This window comes from Microtus oregoni, unplaced genomic scaffold (genome assembly GCF_018167655.1).
Source record: "Microtus oregoni isolate MIOR12 unplaced genomic scaffold, Mior012 000006F_ref0000085, whole genome shotgun sequence".
In the NCBI taxonomy this organism is placed as follows: Eukaryota; Metazoa; Chordata; class Mammalia; order Rodentia; family Cricetidae; genus Microtus; species Microtus oregoni.
Window position 1 is genome coordinate 9,020,570 of NW_024543065.1, and position 19,396 is coordinate 9,039,965.

Sequence of the window (19,396 nt, forward strand, 5' to 3'; positions counted from 1 at the left end):
ATATGCTAGGAGAACCTCAACTGATTATTTTATTGACAAAACTTCTTGTTCCTCTGTAAAGTGGTGTTCACTTGGTGACATTAATTCATCTTCTGGCCCTTTCAATCATCAGTTAGTCCCCCACCTCAAATCCATCAACAAAATGATTTTTATCTCCACAGACATTCAGCAAGTGCATTGTAGATTGTTGTCAAAGCTCAAACATGTACAAGGGCAAATTTACTTTTAACAGATGTATATTCAAAACTTAAAAAGCAAAACAAATTGCTGCTGGCAAGTTCAGATTCCCCCAAGGCAAGGACAGCATAAAAATGGCAGGGAGCAGCAGTAAGTCATTTTTGACCAGAGTACAGGAACAAACGGAGCTGCACTGAGTTGAACAAGCAACAAATTAGAAATATGGAGGGCATGCTGGCCCACCATTTTTATTCCATCTAACTCCAGGCGCCACAGAGAGAGAAATGACTAAATCTCTATTTTAATAGCTGCTGTCAAGAGTTTTGCTCTGCAGGGCCTATTTCAGCAGTTCCTCGTGGTAATATATGGCATTTCCCTGATTAACGGCCATTTTATAACCTGTGTAATTGGCCACAAATCAAGAGAGTGTCATAACGTAGCAAGAAAACATTCCCATTTCCGTCATGGCCTTGGCTTGGTTTTCTGTGGGAATTATTGCTTGAGTAGTTGCTGGGTTTTCATTACTTTAAATAATGTACTACCTGAAGTACAAAAAAAGACATTTAAACTAATGAACATTTTTGTCTCCTAACCCTTTCTATCACCCCAGTCCTCAGATTTTCCAAAAGAAACAAATGAAATTGTGTCCTTTTATGTGTAACATTCGGATTTAGGAAAAGAGAGTCAAGAACAGGACTAGAAACAACATAAAGTATGTAAAGCACTCAGTTTAGGAGTGAAATCCGAATGAGCACCCACAAACTCAGTACTCAGAAGTATTTTCATAGAATAGATATATTTTGGAAGCAGGGTCTCATGTAGCCCAGGCTGGCCTCAAACTTACTATGTAACCAAGGATGACTTTGAACATCTGATCTTCCTGCCTCTATGTCTCCCCTGCTGAGATGATAGGTGTGCAATCCTAAGTGTATGAGGATCTAGGGTCTGAATCCAGGGTGTCATAAGCAATACACAAGCGGTAGTTACCACTAGTCACCCCAACTTTCATAACATCAAAATCAATACAAAAAAATTCATGAAGAATAATACATCAAATGTTTGAATAAAGACAGAGTCTGGCTCTGTATTTGTACATGAACTTTAATGCCCTGGGTAAAATTCTAGCATCTAGAATATGCATTTGATAGCAAAGAGTGGTTGCAAAATAATTGGGTCCACTCTACTTGTGCAATAAGAAAACAGTCCATGATTCTTTACAGTCATCCTTCTGCTGCAGTAGAGGTACCACTACCGCAAAACTTTGTAAAAAGGAGCCTGTGTAATGCATAGTCTAAAGCATTTTAGTATCAAAGTGAGTTATAATAGAGATGGCTCTTTAATTCCATATCAGTTGCTAAGGAAGTCCTAGATATTTTGCTTTAAGGCATGCCAAATCTAGACGGTTTCACACTTCATGTTTTCTAACACAGTAAAACTTAATCAAAAATCTGTGGTTATTTATTTATAATTTATTATTTACTTAAAATCAGTAATTATTTCATAATTTAAACTAGGCAGATGTGATACATTATAAGTTCAATGTTAAAAAATTTTTATGTCTTTCTTGAGGAATATAAAGTCAAGAACAGCAATGGTTTGACAGGTCTATGGGAAATATTGAATGAGCAGGTTAAGTGTGAATGAGATATTATTGTTTCTTAGAGAGGATATCTAGGCAAAGATTGTTTTTATTTTTTCATTCAGAGTCTCACAGTTATTTAATGATTGATTGATTGATTGATTGATTGAGGGAGGGAGTGAAGAACTAGGGATGGAACCTAGGATCTTGTGTACAGTAGGTGAGCTCTCTATCAGTACCCGCGTCCCCAACTCAAGTACTTATGTAGTCTGGCCTTTGTTGAACTTGCCATCCTCCTGCCCTTTCTACCCAGTATCCATAAGATCGCAGAACTAAAATGTGATGCTCTATTATAAAGTGTGCAGATGCAGAAATACAGGAGAATGAGCAAATCGAGGGAGATAGAATATCACTATGAACACATGACACTGGGATAGCAGTATTGTGAGAGTCCATGTGTAGCAACATTTGGGTGGTGGATGCAAGCCAGATGGGACTAAGGCATGAGACTAGAGAAACAGCAAAAAGTATTGAGAAACAGGTGACACTTGAATGAAATGATAGCTACATTAGCTTACACTGACAGCAACCATGTTTGCAAACATTAATAATATATCAGAGTAGAAATTGCCTTGTGCATTTTTATGTTTTCAATTAACAAGAAAATACACGATTATATTGTAAATATTTCAAGACTTCAGAACCCATTGACAAAACTGAAGGTTTCACTAACACATTGACGCCACATCCTCTTAGCTCACTTTTCTTGAATTTTATTTCTAAAACCATACCAAGTGGAGTTTGGCAGTTTAAAGTTTTATCACACCTAAAATTTCTCTTTAGATAGGAGAAGCAATACTGTAGGAGCTAGGTTAAAATTATAAAATTTTGCTTGGTGAAGCTTGAAGACTAAGTGTCATCAGGCCAGTGAGAAAGGTCACTTGTATTAAATATATAAGTCATGGCTCACAGTTTCATTCTTTAATAGTATGGTGTAGTATTTCCCATTATAATGCTATTAACCTTAACATAATAGAAACAATGGCCACACTAACCTTTCACATCATTTTCTAACTTCTTGGCCTCATTAAGGATCCTGAAGCTTTTCTGAAGGGAGCCTTTGGCATCTTCCTTTAATAAGCCCTGACGACTTGTTGCCTGTGGAGAGAAGAAAGGGTATTACATATTAAATCATAGAGGGGTAAGGCCTAGAAGGCAGCAGCTATACAGAGCTTACTTTAAGCACTATGCATTTAGAGTTGCGGATTTTCAATGCATATTTCATGACTGGAAGCTGTTTACTGTGTGGGTTGAGAAATGTTGGGACACCTTACGAGACCTGGATAGAGGTGGGCAGTCCTTGGGCTTCCCACAGGTCAGGGAACCCTGATTGCTCTTCGAGCAGATGAGGGGGGGGGGACTTGATCGGGGGAGGGGGAGGGAAATAAGCGGTTGCGGGGAGGAGGCAGAAATCATTAATAAATAAATAAAAAAATGCAAGTTATAAAATAAAAAAAAAGAAATGTTGGGACAGAAACCTGGCTGTACTGTTAAGATAGGTAGAGAAAGTGGGGCTGATGAGGTGCTTGGCATTCCATCAATGAAAGCTGAAAATGTTGCAGCACCAGCATCTCTTAGTAGTCAGGACTGTGAGTGAAGCAAATTAGGAACTAAAAACATCCATTGACTTTACCTCTCATCATGTTCTGTTTTTACAGGATGACCAGAAAGCTCTTCCTACATTCTCAGTGTTGAAATGGAAACAAGAACTAATCTCTTTTTAAATACATCTCTAAGTACCACTGCAAAACATGAACTCCTAATTGAAAATTTTAGAACCTGGGGACCTCTAGACAATATATATTAGCTCAGGATTAGATATGAACAGAGTGACATAAAAATAATATAACTGGAAAGGGAACGCTTAGCTTCCTGTCTAGATATTCATCTAAACAGTGTTTGTTTCTTAGAAGCCATTGCACAATGCATATATACCAAGAGGTGAATCAAATATGAGCTTATGTGTAATTTTAAATGGGAAAATATTTCAGAGTTCAAGGGGTTGGAGAGTTTTAACCGCTTACAGTTGAAGTATCTGAATTTGGTTTGTCCTAGACATGACACTCTTCAAAGGCACTGGCAGCATCCTAGAAATACAATTTTTCAGTTGGGTTGTTTTAGCACAAAACTAGGAGAGATGACAGCATGTAGTAATGCTGTGGTCAAATTAGTTTTAATGTGTTAATGCAAGTTTTTCTTTAAATACTTGACTGAACATGAGTCAGATCAATGATACAATGTTAAGATATATGGCAAAGTATATGACAGAAACATGAAAAACTGAGTTGTACTTGGTGTAAAGAGAAAGTGACAAATATATATGAAGGAATTTTATGTAGCTATAAAGAAAAATGAGATTACGAAATTTGTAAGAAAATTAATGGTTTACGAAATCAATATGATAACTGAAATAAGTCAGAGAGGACAAATATAACATGCTTTCTCTCATATGTGGATCATATATATACATGCATACAAAATATATACTATATAATATACACATACAATATAAGTATATACCTACAATGTATACACACACACATACATACATATATATATTTAGTACTGTGTGAGAGAGAGAAAGAGAGAGAGAGGGAGGAGAGAAAGAGAGAAATAGGGAGAAGACCATAAGATAAACAATCTTAAGAAGAGATGAGAGTAAGGAAAACAGAGGGTAAGAAAGAGGAAGTGGGATTATTAGGAGAATAAAGGAACCAGCAAGAGAAGGGGAAAAGGATGGGGCAGGAAAATAGAAATGAACAAGAACAGAGTAGCTGTGAAAATGCCACATTGAAGCCAATTACTTTGCATGCTAACTCAAAAATTAGTAAGTAACCATGAAAAAGAGAAAATGAATGAGTTATGGTGGCACAAAAGGTAAAAAATGCTGACGAAGATGAGCAACAAGGCCAGACTGGGCTATATCTTTAAAAAATTAAAATTAAAGTAACAGTAATAAACTGAATTCCATGTACTTGACTAAAATTCCATGTGCTTTACTGAAAGAAAGAAAACCTCAGGTTATCCAACCAGGTTCTAAATTCATTATAATCTACATATCATTATTAGCCTGATTCTAAGTTTTCTTACTCAAACAGATTAAAGATAGGATATTACAAAGGGAAACTGCATGGTAAATATCTAAGGAGACATATAAACAACAGAAAGACCAGCCGACAATCTGTTTGACAATGGAGAACAAGACGAGAAAGCTAAACAGAAGAGAACATTTTAAAGCTTAGGATTCCAAGGCAATTGGAGAGGGTATATGACTGTACCACCCTGGACATATCTGATCTTGTCTAATTAACCTCCGAAGCTAAGCAGTGATGGGAGACAGTTTGGAGAGGGGTGAAATGTGTGAGGGTAGAGTAGTTTTGGGAGATGAGAATATTATTATAGCAAGATATCTCAGGTTGATAATCCTGAATCATGAAGATAATATGGGTCATTCATAGCTTAGATAAAACTTGGAAAAAGAAAGAAAACCAGAGAAAAATAAGAACATTTTTTGATACTTAGGAGAGACAGAGAGAGAGAGAGAGAGAGAGAGAGAGAGAGAGAGAGAGAGGGCATGTGTGGAGGCTGATGAAGTACAACCTCTATCTAGTGTCATAGACGTCATCCCTAAGTACTGTCACTATTTGTCTATTCGTCTTTGGGTACAATCTCCCACTGGCTTCGAACCCTCTGAGTAGGGTTAGGCCGACAGGCCAAATGCTAGGAGTCAGTCAGGATCTGCTTCCTCAACATGGGAGCACAAGCTACTACGCTCAGCTAAGGATTTAAATGTGGATTCTAGGGATCGAAAACAGGTCCTTCTGTACAGACTGAGGAAAGAATCATCTTCATCCACATACCACCTTGAAACCATCACAATAAAAATAGCAAATACATTAATTTTATTTCATCCTTTTTCCTATTTCTCGCACCAATATTTTCTTCCCCATCTTATCTCTATTTCTAAGCATTCATCTTATTTCCAACATTGTATTTGCAACTTACACGAACTTTCATAAAGTTAATAATTTAGCACAGCCTTTAAAACTCTAGCTCCTTCTATTTGGATGCATTTGGACATTCCCCCGTGCTGTTTATCAATATTTGATTGCAACTGGTAGGTGGCATTGCTACATAGATATACCTCGAACCATTTATTCATTTATCACCTGATGGTTATTGGTATTTTTTCTGCCCTGGACATTCTAAATGGAGCTTCTCTGTTCATTCTTGTGTGATGTTTTGTATTAACACGTGTTTTCATTTTCCTAGGAGTAAACACCCTGAAGTAGAAAAACTGGATCACATGGAGAAAATGGTTGAACTATTTAAGAAACAACTAAGAAATTACATACTGAAAAAGTATTGAAACTATTTTAAATCCCTATCAATAGGATGTTCTACTTCTGTACATTCTTTCCAACACATCCTTAAAATTTCAAAAACTTTGACATCCTTATAAATAGGCATTTTGCTTTTAGTTTCAATTTTTCTGTTACTACACCATCCTAAGCATCTTTTTATGTGTTTATTGGCCATTTTCTTTGGTGAAGAACCTGGTTAAATCTTGTTTGTTTTAGAGACAGAGTCTCATGTAGCCCACGCTGGCCTAGAAATCACTATAAAGGCAAGATGGCTTTAAACTCCTGATCAATATGTCCCGAATATTGGGACTCCAGATATGCATGATGTTTAAATTTGTTCAATTTTTTTATAGAGTTATTTGTTCTTATTCAGTTTTGAAAAATAGTAACATGTTATTGATAAGAGTCATTGGTCAGATATGTAATTTTGTAACAGATTTTAATATTTTTGGATTTGAATTTTTATTTTATTAATATTACTTTATTAAAGACAATATCTCTAAACTTTAATAAAGTCTATCATTTTTCTCATGTTAACTGTTGGGCTCTGAGTCCTAAGAATTTTTCCCTAATATCATAGAGTTCTTTTATATTTTAAGTTCTTAATAATTTTATAACTTATCCATAGGTCTATAGCATTTGGGGGTTTACTTTTAGATTATGGTATGAGATGTTTTTTAACACAAATACACAATTCTTATGTGAGCATTTATTGACTTGACATGAATTGATTTAATCCATTGGACTATGAACACTTCTGTTTTAGTGGCCTACTTCTTAATATGGATCAACACCACACCATCTACACATCCCAGTTTTGTGGAAAGCATGGAAGTTCAATTAAGTCATTGTGTCATTGTTTTGACCTTTATCCCCCAGTGACTTCCTGAACAGATGTGTAGGTTTCTAAAGAATAAAAGCTAGGCAGGTTTTATTAGGATTTCTTTCATGGTAAATCCCAATTTTTTTTTTTTTTAACATTGTCATCATACAAATAATGGATATTCTGATCCCCAAACATTGTATATCTTTTGATTATTCAGTTTTTATTTATTCAAGAATATTCAATTTCTGGGCATTTTGAACTTTTATAAAATTTATTTCTATTATCATTATTAATGCTGTTGTCCATTTTAACTTCAACTTCCAATTCCTTATTGACAGAATCTACAAAAGATTGATTTTTGTATATTTTTGCCATACTCTTTAGCACTGATAATTGGTCAGTTCTAATAACATTTTAACAGACCATAATGGCTGTCACACTCAGACACCATGAGCATGGTTATAAATTGCCTTCATTGTGGATGACTTTTATTTCCTGTTTATCTGCCTGTTGGCCTGGCTGTGGTCTCCAGTACAGTGTTGAATGACAGCAATGAGAGCAGAGATCCTTTCCTTTTTTTCCTGAACTAGGAATAAAACTTTGAAATATTTTACTCTGAACGAATCTCATGGAAAGATTTTCTTTTATGCAATAGACCTTCTTAGCTAATAAGGAGAGAAGTTCTTTTAGTTTCAGTGTGCTGAGAATATTTTTAGGAAATGACCTTGAATTCTGTTGCTTTGCATTTCGTTAATATTTTTAAACGCATAGTTTGATTTTGATCTATCTTGTTTCTATAATTCACCTCACTTAAAAAACATTGTATAATGTTTTTAATGAATAGTTGGATTTTATATGTTATAATTCCATCAAAAACTTTTACAATGCTTTCATGAAGAACATCAGCCTATACTTTGGTTTCTATTTGATGATGTTGTCTGATATTTGTATAAGAGTAATATGAGGCTGATAAAATGGTGTGTGTGTGTGTGTGTATACATGTGTGTGTGTGCATGCATGTGTGTTTGTGTGGTTTTAAACTCCAAATCTGATTCCCTTCTGAATATAAAACAATTCTAATTATTTGTTTGTTTTTAGGTGAAATTTAACAGTTTTCAATTTGTAAAATTTGTCTATCCCAATAAAATTACTGGATTATTTGTACAGCATCGTTTTAATATTCCTAGTTTTTTTTTTTTACTTTCTGCAGAAGGTATAGTGACATCACACCTTTTATTGCCTGCACTGGTGATCATCAATCTGGCTGGATGGTTATCACCTCTCGATCCTCCATCTCATATTGCACCTTTGTCCTGTGACAAGTCTTCATTCTTCCTGGCTGACTTTCTTTCTGCCAGTGGGTTTTGATTTGTTTCTTCCTTCACTTTTGCCTTTTAAAACACCTTATGCATTTTTATTCCAATAATCTTATTTTTCCTGAATTTTAAAAATCTAGGGTTTTCTCTAGAGCTATAGTTTTCTACTCCTCAGTGACACATAAGAAGATAAGCGATGTAAGAAGCACTCGGGGGATATAGTAAAAACGGTGTCAGGAAGGGATCTGGATGCATGAATGAATGAACAAATATTTCTGTGCCATAGGCCTGTGGAGTGTGTGAACTTACCATGAAATAAAACTGCTAGGCATGCCCTTTCCATAGCATTTTGAAGTCAGATTAGGGGTACTGGGAAATGAGCAATTGCAGTCATTAACCGTTTCAGAGTTGGAGAGTAGGATCATTACTCTAAGGAAAGACACGGGAGTGAGCCATTACAGAAGGGAAGGGCTCCTAAGTTGGCCATTGTCATAGGCCTGCAGAATTGAGAGGGTCGGATTTACAAAATGTAGAGAAATAAAGAAAGGTCTTAATGTTTTCAGACAATCTTCAAAATATTAAACAGCTGATGGCATGTGACTGTCAGTTATATGCAATCTGCCAATGCCCATGTTTGAAAGAGAAGGTTTCCTATGATAAGGAGATTGGAAACACTAACATCTGATGGATGAACAGAACTGTTTCAACTCATTGGAATTTGGAGAGACTCTTTCGAATTGCTTAGTAAGTTACTGAAGCACAGCAACAGAATCAAGACAGGTGATGAAGCAACATTCTCCAAGCTAATTATACCTCATACATATTCATGAGCATTGCATCCGAGTTTCTGAGCTGTGTCTAGAGCATATGCGAAATACAAGTGAGTCTGAAAGTTGCAAAATGCTGTTTCTTGCTCTCCAAGATTGTATTTATAAATATGTTCTTTTGTTCTCTTTGAGTGTACGATTATAAATGTGTGTATGTATACTCATAACTACATAAAATTACTGCCATTTAAAATAGAATTTATTTCATGTGTCTATATGAATAATGCATTCATAGTTACTTAATATGATGTGAAAGAGTTTAATACAAAGTAGTAAATCGATATAAAAATTGAAATGATAAACTATAAAGATTTAACCAGGAGTTCAAAGTATTTACCTCCATTTTGATGTTAATTTTATTCTTTGTTAAAAGTGTGTAGTAACTCACATGGAAACAAAACATTGTGAATATAAAAATGAATTTATTGATTTGTCCAACAAATGATTTTGCTTGCAAGGACAATGGCCAGTCCTGGATATCCAAAATGGGAGGTCATCAGTTTTTCTTGATCAAATTGCAATGGAGTGGAGGAGATAGAAAAATTAAAAATCACTATCAAAGAACAAATGATTTTTTCTACTAGGGGTCAGAAGCATACCACCAAGAGTTTGGCTATTAGGAAAGAAGGAAGAGGGGTGGGAATGTGAAGGGAACCCTAGAGGTAAAATACAATCTACCAGGTAGGTAAACTGCCTATGTGATTTATTTCTTAAAAGCTTAAACATTGTTCATATAGCTTCCTGTATTTTTGTGATGTTCCTCAAATAAATTTATTAGAGAATAATTTTCTGAGTTTGTTAGAAGAGTTGACTATTTGAATACATGCAAATATTCATTTTGATTTTTTAAAGGAAGTAGTAGCTGACAGTGCTACTCTGTCTATGAAATAACCAATTTTAGAAGACAAATGACCCACTTCCAGAAGGGAAACTGTCCAAGATAATATGCTAACTTACATGATTTTAGAAAACTATTTAAAATGTAAAAGTCATATGTAATGTTGGTAATTAGAAGCAATATGTTTACATAAAATATGTAATGACAAAATTACACTCATTGTGATGTTAGATTGCTGTGGAAAATGAAGAGTAATGCTCTGTTTATAATGAGTTTTCATAAAGAAGTAAGTGAATCTACTGTTATGTATACTTTAAAAGACATAACTTTGGGAATATTGTTAAAATATGTTTTTGAAGTTAGTTGCTACGTAAAGTTACAAATCAGTTTTCCTGAAAAGACACACTTATGAAAAGTTATTACCATAAGGAGTATGGACAGATAGACACCAGCATTATAAAGTAATCATTTGTGGTTAGTTTAGTGAAAAACGCACAGTTTTTCACTGCTCCCTCTTCCTTGTCTTATTTTATATTTTTATAAAGTAGACATGAATTGTCTTTATACTAATATTATGAAGATAATATACATTTTGCAAATAAGGAAATCACGGCATATCAATTTAGGTACAGTTTTTTTAAAACTATTTTTTCTTCTTCAACTTCAATTTAGCATCATTAGTGTATGTATGTATGTTTGATATGGGTGAGTGCAGATCAATGCGTGCCATGACTCACAGATGGGCATCAGGGGACTGCTAGAGTCAATGCTCTTCAACCATGAGACCCATGGATTGAAGTCAGGTTCTCAGGCTTGTATGGCAACCACTGTTAGCTGCTGAACCACCTTGCTGGCATTACCAGGATAGTTTTAAATAACTAATAACTAAAAGGGACAAGTGGATCAAAAATCAGTTAAGAAATAACTCCAAGAGATGGCAATGGTTAAAGCAAGGTAATACATTTCAGATTCCTGGTGTCACATCATGCAGTATAGGATGTAGAGGTGAAACATGATTAATAAAAACTCAGAGACAGATATTGGGGTTCAACTTGAAAACCAGAAAAGCAGAGCACCCACGACTGGCTCTTATGTCAACCTCAGTCTGAAAATGACCAGGAATTTTCAGAATGAGACTCGGGCTGAGAGATCTCTCCTCCTGTCTTATATTCCTTTCTAGGGTCAGGATTAAAGCATGCACCATTACCACTCAGTTTCTATGGAAACTAGTGTCACTATTGGGATTAAAGGTATGCCACCACTGCCTGGTCTGTAAGGCTGACCAGTGGGGCTGTTTTACTCTCTGATCTTCAGGCAAGCTTTGTGTATTAAAATACAAATGAAATATCACTACATAGATGAACTGAGTGAGTTCCTGTGGAAGGCTGAAAGAAATGGAGCACACAGAGATTCAGGGGGACACCTCCAGAACTGCTTTTGGGAATCCAAGCTCATGACTGATGAGAGAATACTAAAATATATCTTAAAGGAGAACTTAAGATATAAAAGAATCTGCCAATTATTTTGTCAAATAACTCAAAAAATAACAGAGACATAAAGATACATGAAAATCTTTTTTTTTTTTCCTTTTCCACTGTGCTGGCCACAATCACTTTAGGTTGTCTGGGTGGCACAGCTAAGTGTCACTAGGCAGGCATTAGGATGGCTGGACCTTTGCTAACATTTGAGGCTGTTAGTTTTTAAATACACCTACTGCTGGGTCATGAAATAGCGCTGGCTTTTGTGCTTCCAATAGATAATTATGGAGTTATTGACCAAAGTGTGTGTATCACGTATACCTGGTGGTATAATGAAGCCAGTTTCACTCACAGACTTAATATGAACTGTGGACCTGAGATCCTCATTGACATTTTGGTATTTGCTGTGGTGGGAAATGCTTAGCTCTCAGATATGATGCCAAGTCACTAATGGAGATGAACAAATGCTGCTCACCAGTTTCACCGACACATTCAACTGTCACATCAAGTGTGGACTTATATATTCCCATCGAATTACATGGGTCTAAATTCTAATTTCTAAAATTATCAAAATTCATAGAAATATCCAGTTATTATTTTAATGACTATTACGCTACTATTGAGGGACTAAATAATAGTAAAAAATACCTCCAAGAAAAACCCCAGGCCTGTTTTAATAATGTATGCAACATGGCTTATATAATACAATATTTGGCCTTCATCACTTGCAAAACTATTGCTGCAGAAAATACCACAAAATCACCTCATAGTCTTCTTTATGTGTTCTGTTTCATCATGTTATAGAAATAAAATTTGAGTAAGATGTACTGAACAGAACATGTGACAACATTTTGGAACAAACACTCATTAGCAAGGCCTTGCTATTTGGTCACAGAACTACAGGATTCACACTGATTCACTGCTTAATGGTGAATCAGAAGAATCTTATCAGCATGGATCTCAGAAAGGTGTAAAGCAAAAAATAAATTATTAGGAATAGGAGTAACATAAAAGAAAATAATAAATGAGAGAACAATACAAGTAGGAACAGAATAAAATAAATGAGTAAATTCTATAGGGAATATTCAGCCTTATTTTTTATTAGCAAGACAAATAATGAAAAATTGATGTTTATTCCTGGTTTGAGGACAGGCAAGGATTTCATTTGTATTTATTTATCCTATATTTTTAATAGTGCTATTCATTAATTTTAGTAGTTTCACAACAAAAATGAATTTAATGTTAATGAGGCAAAGAAAATATAAGAATGTTTAATATCTCAAATAAATAAGTACTTTTTAAAGCACTTAACTATTCATACCATAATTTCCTTGATAGCTGGTATGAAATTATCATCTATAATTGTAGAGTGATCATTAAGTTACATAAAAATTAAGTTATAAAGTCAGAAGGCACTAAGTCAGCCTGTGAAAATGCCCAGTGGAATGCTATGCACCCATACACTAAGGACATTCCCTTGTGAAGGTGTGAATGAATATGCAGGACACTGCCTTGGAGATATTAGTCAGGCGCAGACAGACAAAAGTCTCAAGATCTCACCACTTTGTGGCATCTAGTATTGGTCTTATTGAGGTAAATAGGTCATAATTAGAGGTGTGGTTGAAAACAGATGGAGAAATGTAGGCTAGACAGGAGAGATGGGGTCTCCAACTATGCACAGGGGACTGTGGTTGATGATGGCCTATTGTACTCTAGAGACACTGTGAAGGGAATGGGTCTTACCTGCTTTTATGGCAAGGCAGTGACACTTTTATTATTACCTAATTTTAGTTATTCCATGATGGATATGAACTTCCAAACATCATGCTACACATGATAAAATGTAAGTCAATTAAAAAAACAGCTTTAAAAAAATTCAGGGCACTTCTATATTAGCAATAACCTATCTGGAAAGAAATAAAACAAAATTAACACATGAAGAAATCAAAGCTTCTGAGCAATCTACTCCCCAGGGGATGAAACAAAATATAAGGAGAATAATGAAAGAGAGTCTTAGGAAAATATTTAGCCATGAAAAGTAAAGATCTGTATACTGAAAGCTTTAAGATACTGATAAAACAAATTTAGAGGTATACAAGTAAGCAGAAGATGCCCTGCCTCATTGGATTGGAAGAATAAAGCAACCATATTGCCAAAGCTGATTTACAGTTTGAATACATTCCCTACAAAAATTCCAACAACATCTTTTACAGATAAAGAAAAAATACTACCAGAGTTTTGCACGGATATATGGCTGTTCTTCCTGAGTAACATAAGAAGTCTTGAACAGACAGAATAAAGTTGAAGCCATAATATTAGGTGACTTCAAAATATATATGGTACAAAATGCCATGGCAATAGCAGTCAAAGTATCAAGATACCAGAGAGAAAGTTAGAACATAGACAAGGTGTAAGGTAGGGTTCTCAGAAGCAAACACATACTCTGGTGGTCAGCTGAGCTTTGTCAAACGGCCCGGGAAAACACAACAGGGAAAGTACAATCTCTTCAAGAAAAAACTTGTGATAACTAGATAGTCGTACATAGGAAGCTAGCATAGATCCTCTGTCACGTCATGTAGAAAAATCAATGAAAGTGAATTTGTAAAAAAATCTTATGTGATTTGTCTGCCAAGGATTCATGCCTGGAAGGTTGGCTTATATCAGTGGTTCTCAACATGTGGGCTGCAACCTCTTTCGTATTGAATATCAGCTATTCTGCATATCATATATTTCCATCGTGATTCATCACAGTAGCAAAATTACAGTTATGGTTGGGGGGTCATCACAGCATAAGAAAAGGGTCGCAGCATTAGGAAGGCTTAAGAACTACTGGCCTATATGTTAAAGTATTAAGAGTTTACTACTCAATTAGGTGATAGGGCCCTGTGCACGAAATGCATGTTTGAAGCAAAGAGTTAAAACAATAAATAAACCTTAAAACCTCTGGGAAGCCATCAAAAACGCTGCTGCAGAAGGAGTTAGTGTATTGCTGTAGGATTCTATTAGTTCTTACAAGGGGCTGATGTGAAAGAACAAGCCATACCCTTCTCCAAGCTCTTTTGTCTTTACCAAACAATCTCATTCTCTTACACAAGCTCCAACCAAGATGCCACAAGCTTGTTGAGCCTCAGGACATCGTATTTATGATGGCATCTAATTTGGGAATTTCAGTCTCCAATACTGTGAATAGATAAAACCCATTTCTCTATGTTTCTCAGCCTCGGGTACTTCATTACAGTAACAGAGAAGGAGCTAACTGGGGATTAAAACCTAAATAGAAATGAAGTTACAAAAGAAGCTCAGGGAGCATAAAGGAAGCATTCTGCACCTGCAGCCCTCATGATGCTTTTTAGAGAGATGTCAGTGAAAGCATAAAACATGATGTGAAAATAAAACCACTGGAGAGAAGCTCAGACTAAAAATCTTCAGTGCAGAAAAGGGAGTTTATTGAATGGGAGGGAATATTTGCAAACCATACATCTGATAAAGAATTAGTACAAAAGTAAAGGAGCTCAAATGTCCAAATAAAAAAAAATAACAAACGAAAATAAACAAAGAGCTGGGTGTGTCTCAGAGAAGAGCACAAGCTCTTTGGAAAGAATATGCAGTATCATTAACCACCAGGGGAAGGCAAAGTAAAGCCACAAGCCAGTACCTCACACTTAGGAGAAATGAACCCAAAATGCACGTTACATATACACGTTTTAGTTATCAATAAGAAATAAGAAAACTGAGAAGCAAAGCTGCAAGTTCTCAGAACTGCACGTGCTATAAGAATATGGCCAGTGAAGGACTACTCAGACCGCATCATGTTCTGGGAAAGAAACTGCCTAGTGACCATACGAGTTCAGTCTAAGAGGAAAATCTGTTCCCCAAATCTCACCCACTAATGTCTTCTCCTAATTCAGTTGGGAGTTTCAAGCATACCATCGGAACCTAATTTCGACCAATCAATAAACATCCTACAGTACAGTTAGATTCATACAGATATTCAGTTGGGACCTCGAACTACAGGCAAAGAGGATTTTTTTCTTTGTAATTTTCCCTGCTCAGCTTCCCTATACCTTGTGTCAATATAGAAGTTACATTAATTCTTACAATGTGTCATAACTGTTCTACATTTCTAGTTACATTGTTTGTGTTTGGACATGGAGGAGGAAGCTGGTGTTTAGCAGTCCCTAACTTACACAAGGCACCACCTATATGAAGATCACAGAACACTGAATAAAATTAAGTAAACAATTCAAGGTAATTTTTGGTTATTCAGGTTTCTGTTCACTAAGAAATCTGTTGACAGCATTAATTTTAAATCTGGAGATACTGCCGTCTGTGAAAAGAAGAAATAAAAACTGCCTTTAATAGTCAGAAAAGGAAGAGAGAGGAGCCACTGGAATAGATTTCTTAGAGAAGAGAGCTGATAGAATCTCAGAACTGCCTAAATCTATACAAAAAAGTTGCTGATGCTGGGGTAGCATACCAAGCTTCCATCTCAGGGCCAAGAGAAATGGTCTGATTACTGTCCAGTGCCATATGTACCCTGGCATATTGAGTTAAGCAGGGTGACTTTCCTATTTCAGAACATAAGCAGTGGGCAATTAAAGGTCCACAAATTTTCTTTTTGCAATGAAAAAAGTATAATGTAAATAATATATATATATATATATATATTAAATTTTGAATTTTCACCAAAGGATTGGTTATTTAAAAGATAGTACTTACAGGGCAGGCCACAGGGGAATAGCAGTAAGATGGATATCTATGGAGAAGCCCAAAGAAGCCACCAACTCAGCACAGAAATCTTTGCTTCTGCATGATGGACACTGGTGGCTTAAATAAAAATGCCTCCCATAGATCCATAAGTAATGGCACTATTAGGGGGCCTTGTTGGAAGAGACATGGCTTTGTTGGAGGATGTATGTCACTAGCGTGTGCCTTTAAGAAGCTCAAGCCTGACCAGAGTGGGAATTTCACTTCCTGCTGCCTGTGGATCCAGATGTAGAACTCTCAGTTCCTTCTCCAGTACTATGTCTGCTTGCATGCTGCCACACTTCTTGCCATGATGATAATGGACTAAACCTCTGAAACTGTAAGCCAGCCTCAATTACATGTTTTCCTTCATAAGAGTTGCCGTGGCTGTGGAATAATGCTCTTGTACAATGTAAAGATTTGTCACTCATATTGGTTTAATAAAAAACTGATAGACCAGTAGCCAGGCAGGAAGTATAGGCAGGACAACCAGACTAGGAGAATTCTGAGAAGAGGAGAGGCAGAAATGCAGTCGCAAGTCAGACATAGAAGAAGCAAGATGAAAATGCCTTACTGAGAAAAGGTGCCAAGTCACATGGCTAAACATAGATAAGAATTATGGGTTAGTGTAAGTTGTGAGAGCTGGTCAGTAATAAGTCGGATCAATAAACCAATCAGTTTATAATTAATATGAAACTCTATGTGTTTATTTGGAACTGAATGGCTGCTGGACAGCCATGGTAACGGTGTCTCTTCACAGCAATAGAAGCTTTAAATAAACACCCTTCTGTTACAGGAGGTCCTCCCACTCCTCCAGCCTATCGCCGCTGAGATACCAGCCCATTGGGGCGTGGTCTCTCTCCCTTTAAAAAAGCGGCCACTTCCCTCTCCTCTCTCTCTTCACTTCCTGCTCCGCTGGCGACTAGACTCCCTTCCTGGTTGCGCAGAGGTCTGAGGGTGATCTGTAAGTTTTTTCCCCTTTAAATAAATACCACCCTATTAATCATAATTCCAAACTGGTGTGGCATTGTTTATGACTTACGCCTTCACCCTCTCTGCCCATATCAACATGACTCTGTGGGTATTTCTTGTCCCTTTATCATCTACAGGTATTTATGACAGTCTTCATATAGAAAATAAGGCAGGGCATGAATTCACAGAATCTGGAACACATCAGCACACAGAAACAAGGGGGGAGGTCAAGGGTGAGAGTCAGCCACGAGAAGAAAAAGAGATATTTCACTGTTATCTATCAATCCTTCATACAGAGTACTCCACCACCCATACTGGGGGAAGGACAACCAGTGTCCATTAGGGAAAGAAAATGGCTTGTGAGAAAATGTTCTTTCATTCTCTTAGAACAGCAGTGGCTAGAGATAAAAATTTAAGTATTGCTTTCAATGACAATATGACAGTTAAAGCAATAGGAGTTGAAAGAAGGAGCAAAGAAGTGAGCAAAAGGAAAAGTTGAGAGCACACAGGGCATCATTCCTCCATTATCTTAACAAATGTGGGATCCACCAGCATGAACAGGAAGAGACACTGTTAGGATATCTGCATCATTTAAAAAGCAAATAACAAATGATCTGATGTGGGGCGAATAAAGATGGAGATCATGTGCTGTAAGTGAATCAGAACTCACTTATCACAGTGATATTAAAATGATAATGTCCCATGCAAGGAAGAAATCCACACTTGCAGGATAGCACCAGGAGATAAAAAAGAAGGAACGTTTCAAACATCTAGAAGTGGTAGCTCCCAAAGGTGTGATCTCAGAAGTGAGAAATGGGAGTTCTAGGGGGATTGTAGCTTGAAATGATCAGCTTTTCTCCTAAAATGTACAGATATGCAAACACATGTGCATCATGAATTTACAGGGTGTAATAAACCTTGGCTTCCAGAACCATTTTAGTCTTACATTTCTAAATAAAAAAAATAATTAAGACTATCTTATAAGCCTGTTTTAAAATTTTTCTCTTTATTTTTTGAATTAAGCCATTTAACTAGAAGATAGTTTAAACATACAGGGGAGAGGAGAAATGTAGACCTGAGTACTCTCATTCTCCATATCAAAAACAGGATAGTTCTGCTGTATTCAACCGGAGCCCTAAGTCCTCTATGTTCCAATACAGGTGATAATGTTTTATTTAAAGTTCCTTATTTCTATTTAAAGGATTGGCATATACATATATGTATATTCATAAACATAAAAAAAGCAAGGAAGAAAGAGAGAAAGTAAGGACAGAAGGAAGGAAAGAAGAGAGGGAAGGAGACAGGGAGAGAGAAAGGAAAGGAAGGAAGGAAGAAAAGAGAGAGAGAGAGAGAGAGAGAGAGAGAGAGAACCTCTTCTTTCCGGAGTTGGAAAAATGGCTGAGCAGTCAAGAGCATATACTAGTCTTGCACAAGACCTGAGTTAGGGTCTCAGCAACCATTATAGGTAGCTCCCAAGCTCCTTGTAAATCCAACTACATAGCATCCTCTTCTGGCCTCTGCAGGTACTCACACATACATAGCATACATTCATAGACACAGACAAATGCAAATAAACAAAAATGAAAACAAATCTTAATAACAAAAATTACTGTTTGACATAGAGTTTTGCACTCAAGTTTTTTTCACTTTTACACAATAAGCTGGGGACCCTTGCCTTCTATTGCTGTGCTTTAGGATGTTTTGTTTCTGGGGTCCCTGAATTGATGGAATACTTTATCATTTGATAGTAGATAAGCTGTAGTCTACTGATATAAATTATTGATAGAATTGTTTGGAAGTCTGTGGTCTTATTTTTGAAAAAAATGCTTTAGATTTATTCTCCACTACTTCTGAATATTTAGATTTATCTAAATAAAGCTACTGGGGACTCTAGTGTATACATGTTGAGTTTTTGAATCTGCATGGTATCAATAACTATGAACTATTCATTCCTAATCCTACTTCTCTGTTTGTTTAATACTCCCTGCCTTCCCTGTTTATGTTCCAATTTGTTTGAAAAATCAGCTTTCTGTTTTGTTAATTCTAATGATTTTTTTCTATGTCATTAATTTCTGCTTTTATACTTATTTCTTCCTTCATACTTTTTAAATGAGTTGAACAGAACTTTAGATTTAATTAGTTCTTCTCTATCCTTTCCCAACATCTTCCGGTAATTACCAGTTTATTTACATTCCATTATTTGTCAAGTTATT

At 36.0% G+C, this 19,396-nt stretch overlaps 1 protein-coding gene across 3 annotated transcripts in view; it reads right to left on the reverse strand.

Moving 5' to 3' along the window:
• Nucleotides 1-19,396, reverse strand: part of Lama2 (laminin subunit alpha 2) — a 583,059-nt gene that overhangs the window by 79,463 nt on the left and 484,200 nt on the right. For all 3 annotated transcript variants that reach the window (XM_041653904.1, XM_041653903.1, XM_041653905.1), the window contains one exon: nt 2,812-2,914. In XM_041653904.1, the coding sequence (XP_041509838.1) occupies nt 2,812-2,914 (103 nt within the window). The remainder of the gene's footprint in view (nt 1-2,811; nt 2,915-19,396) is intronic.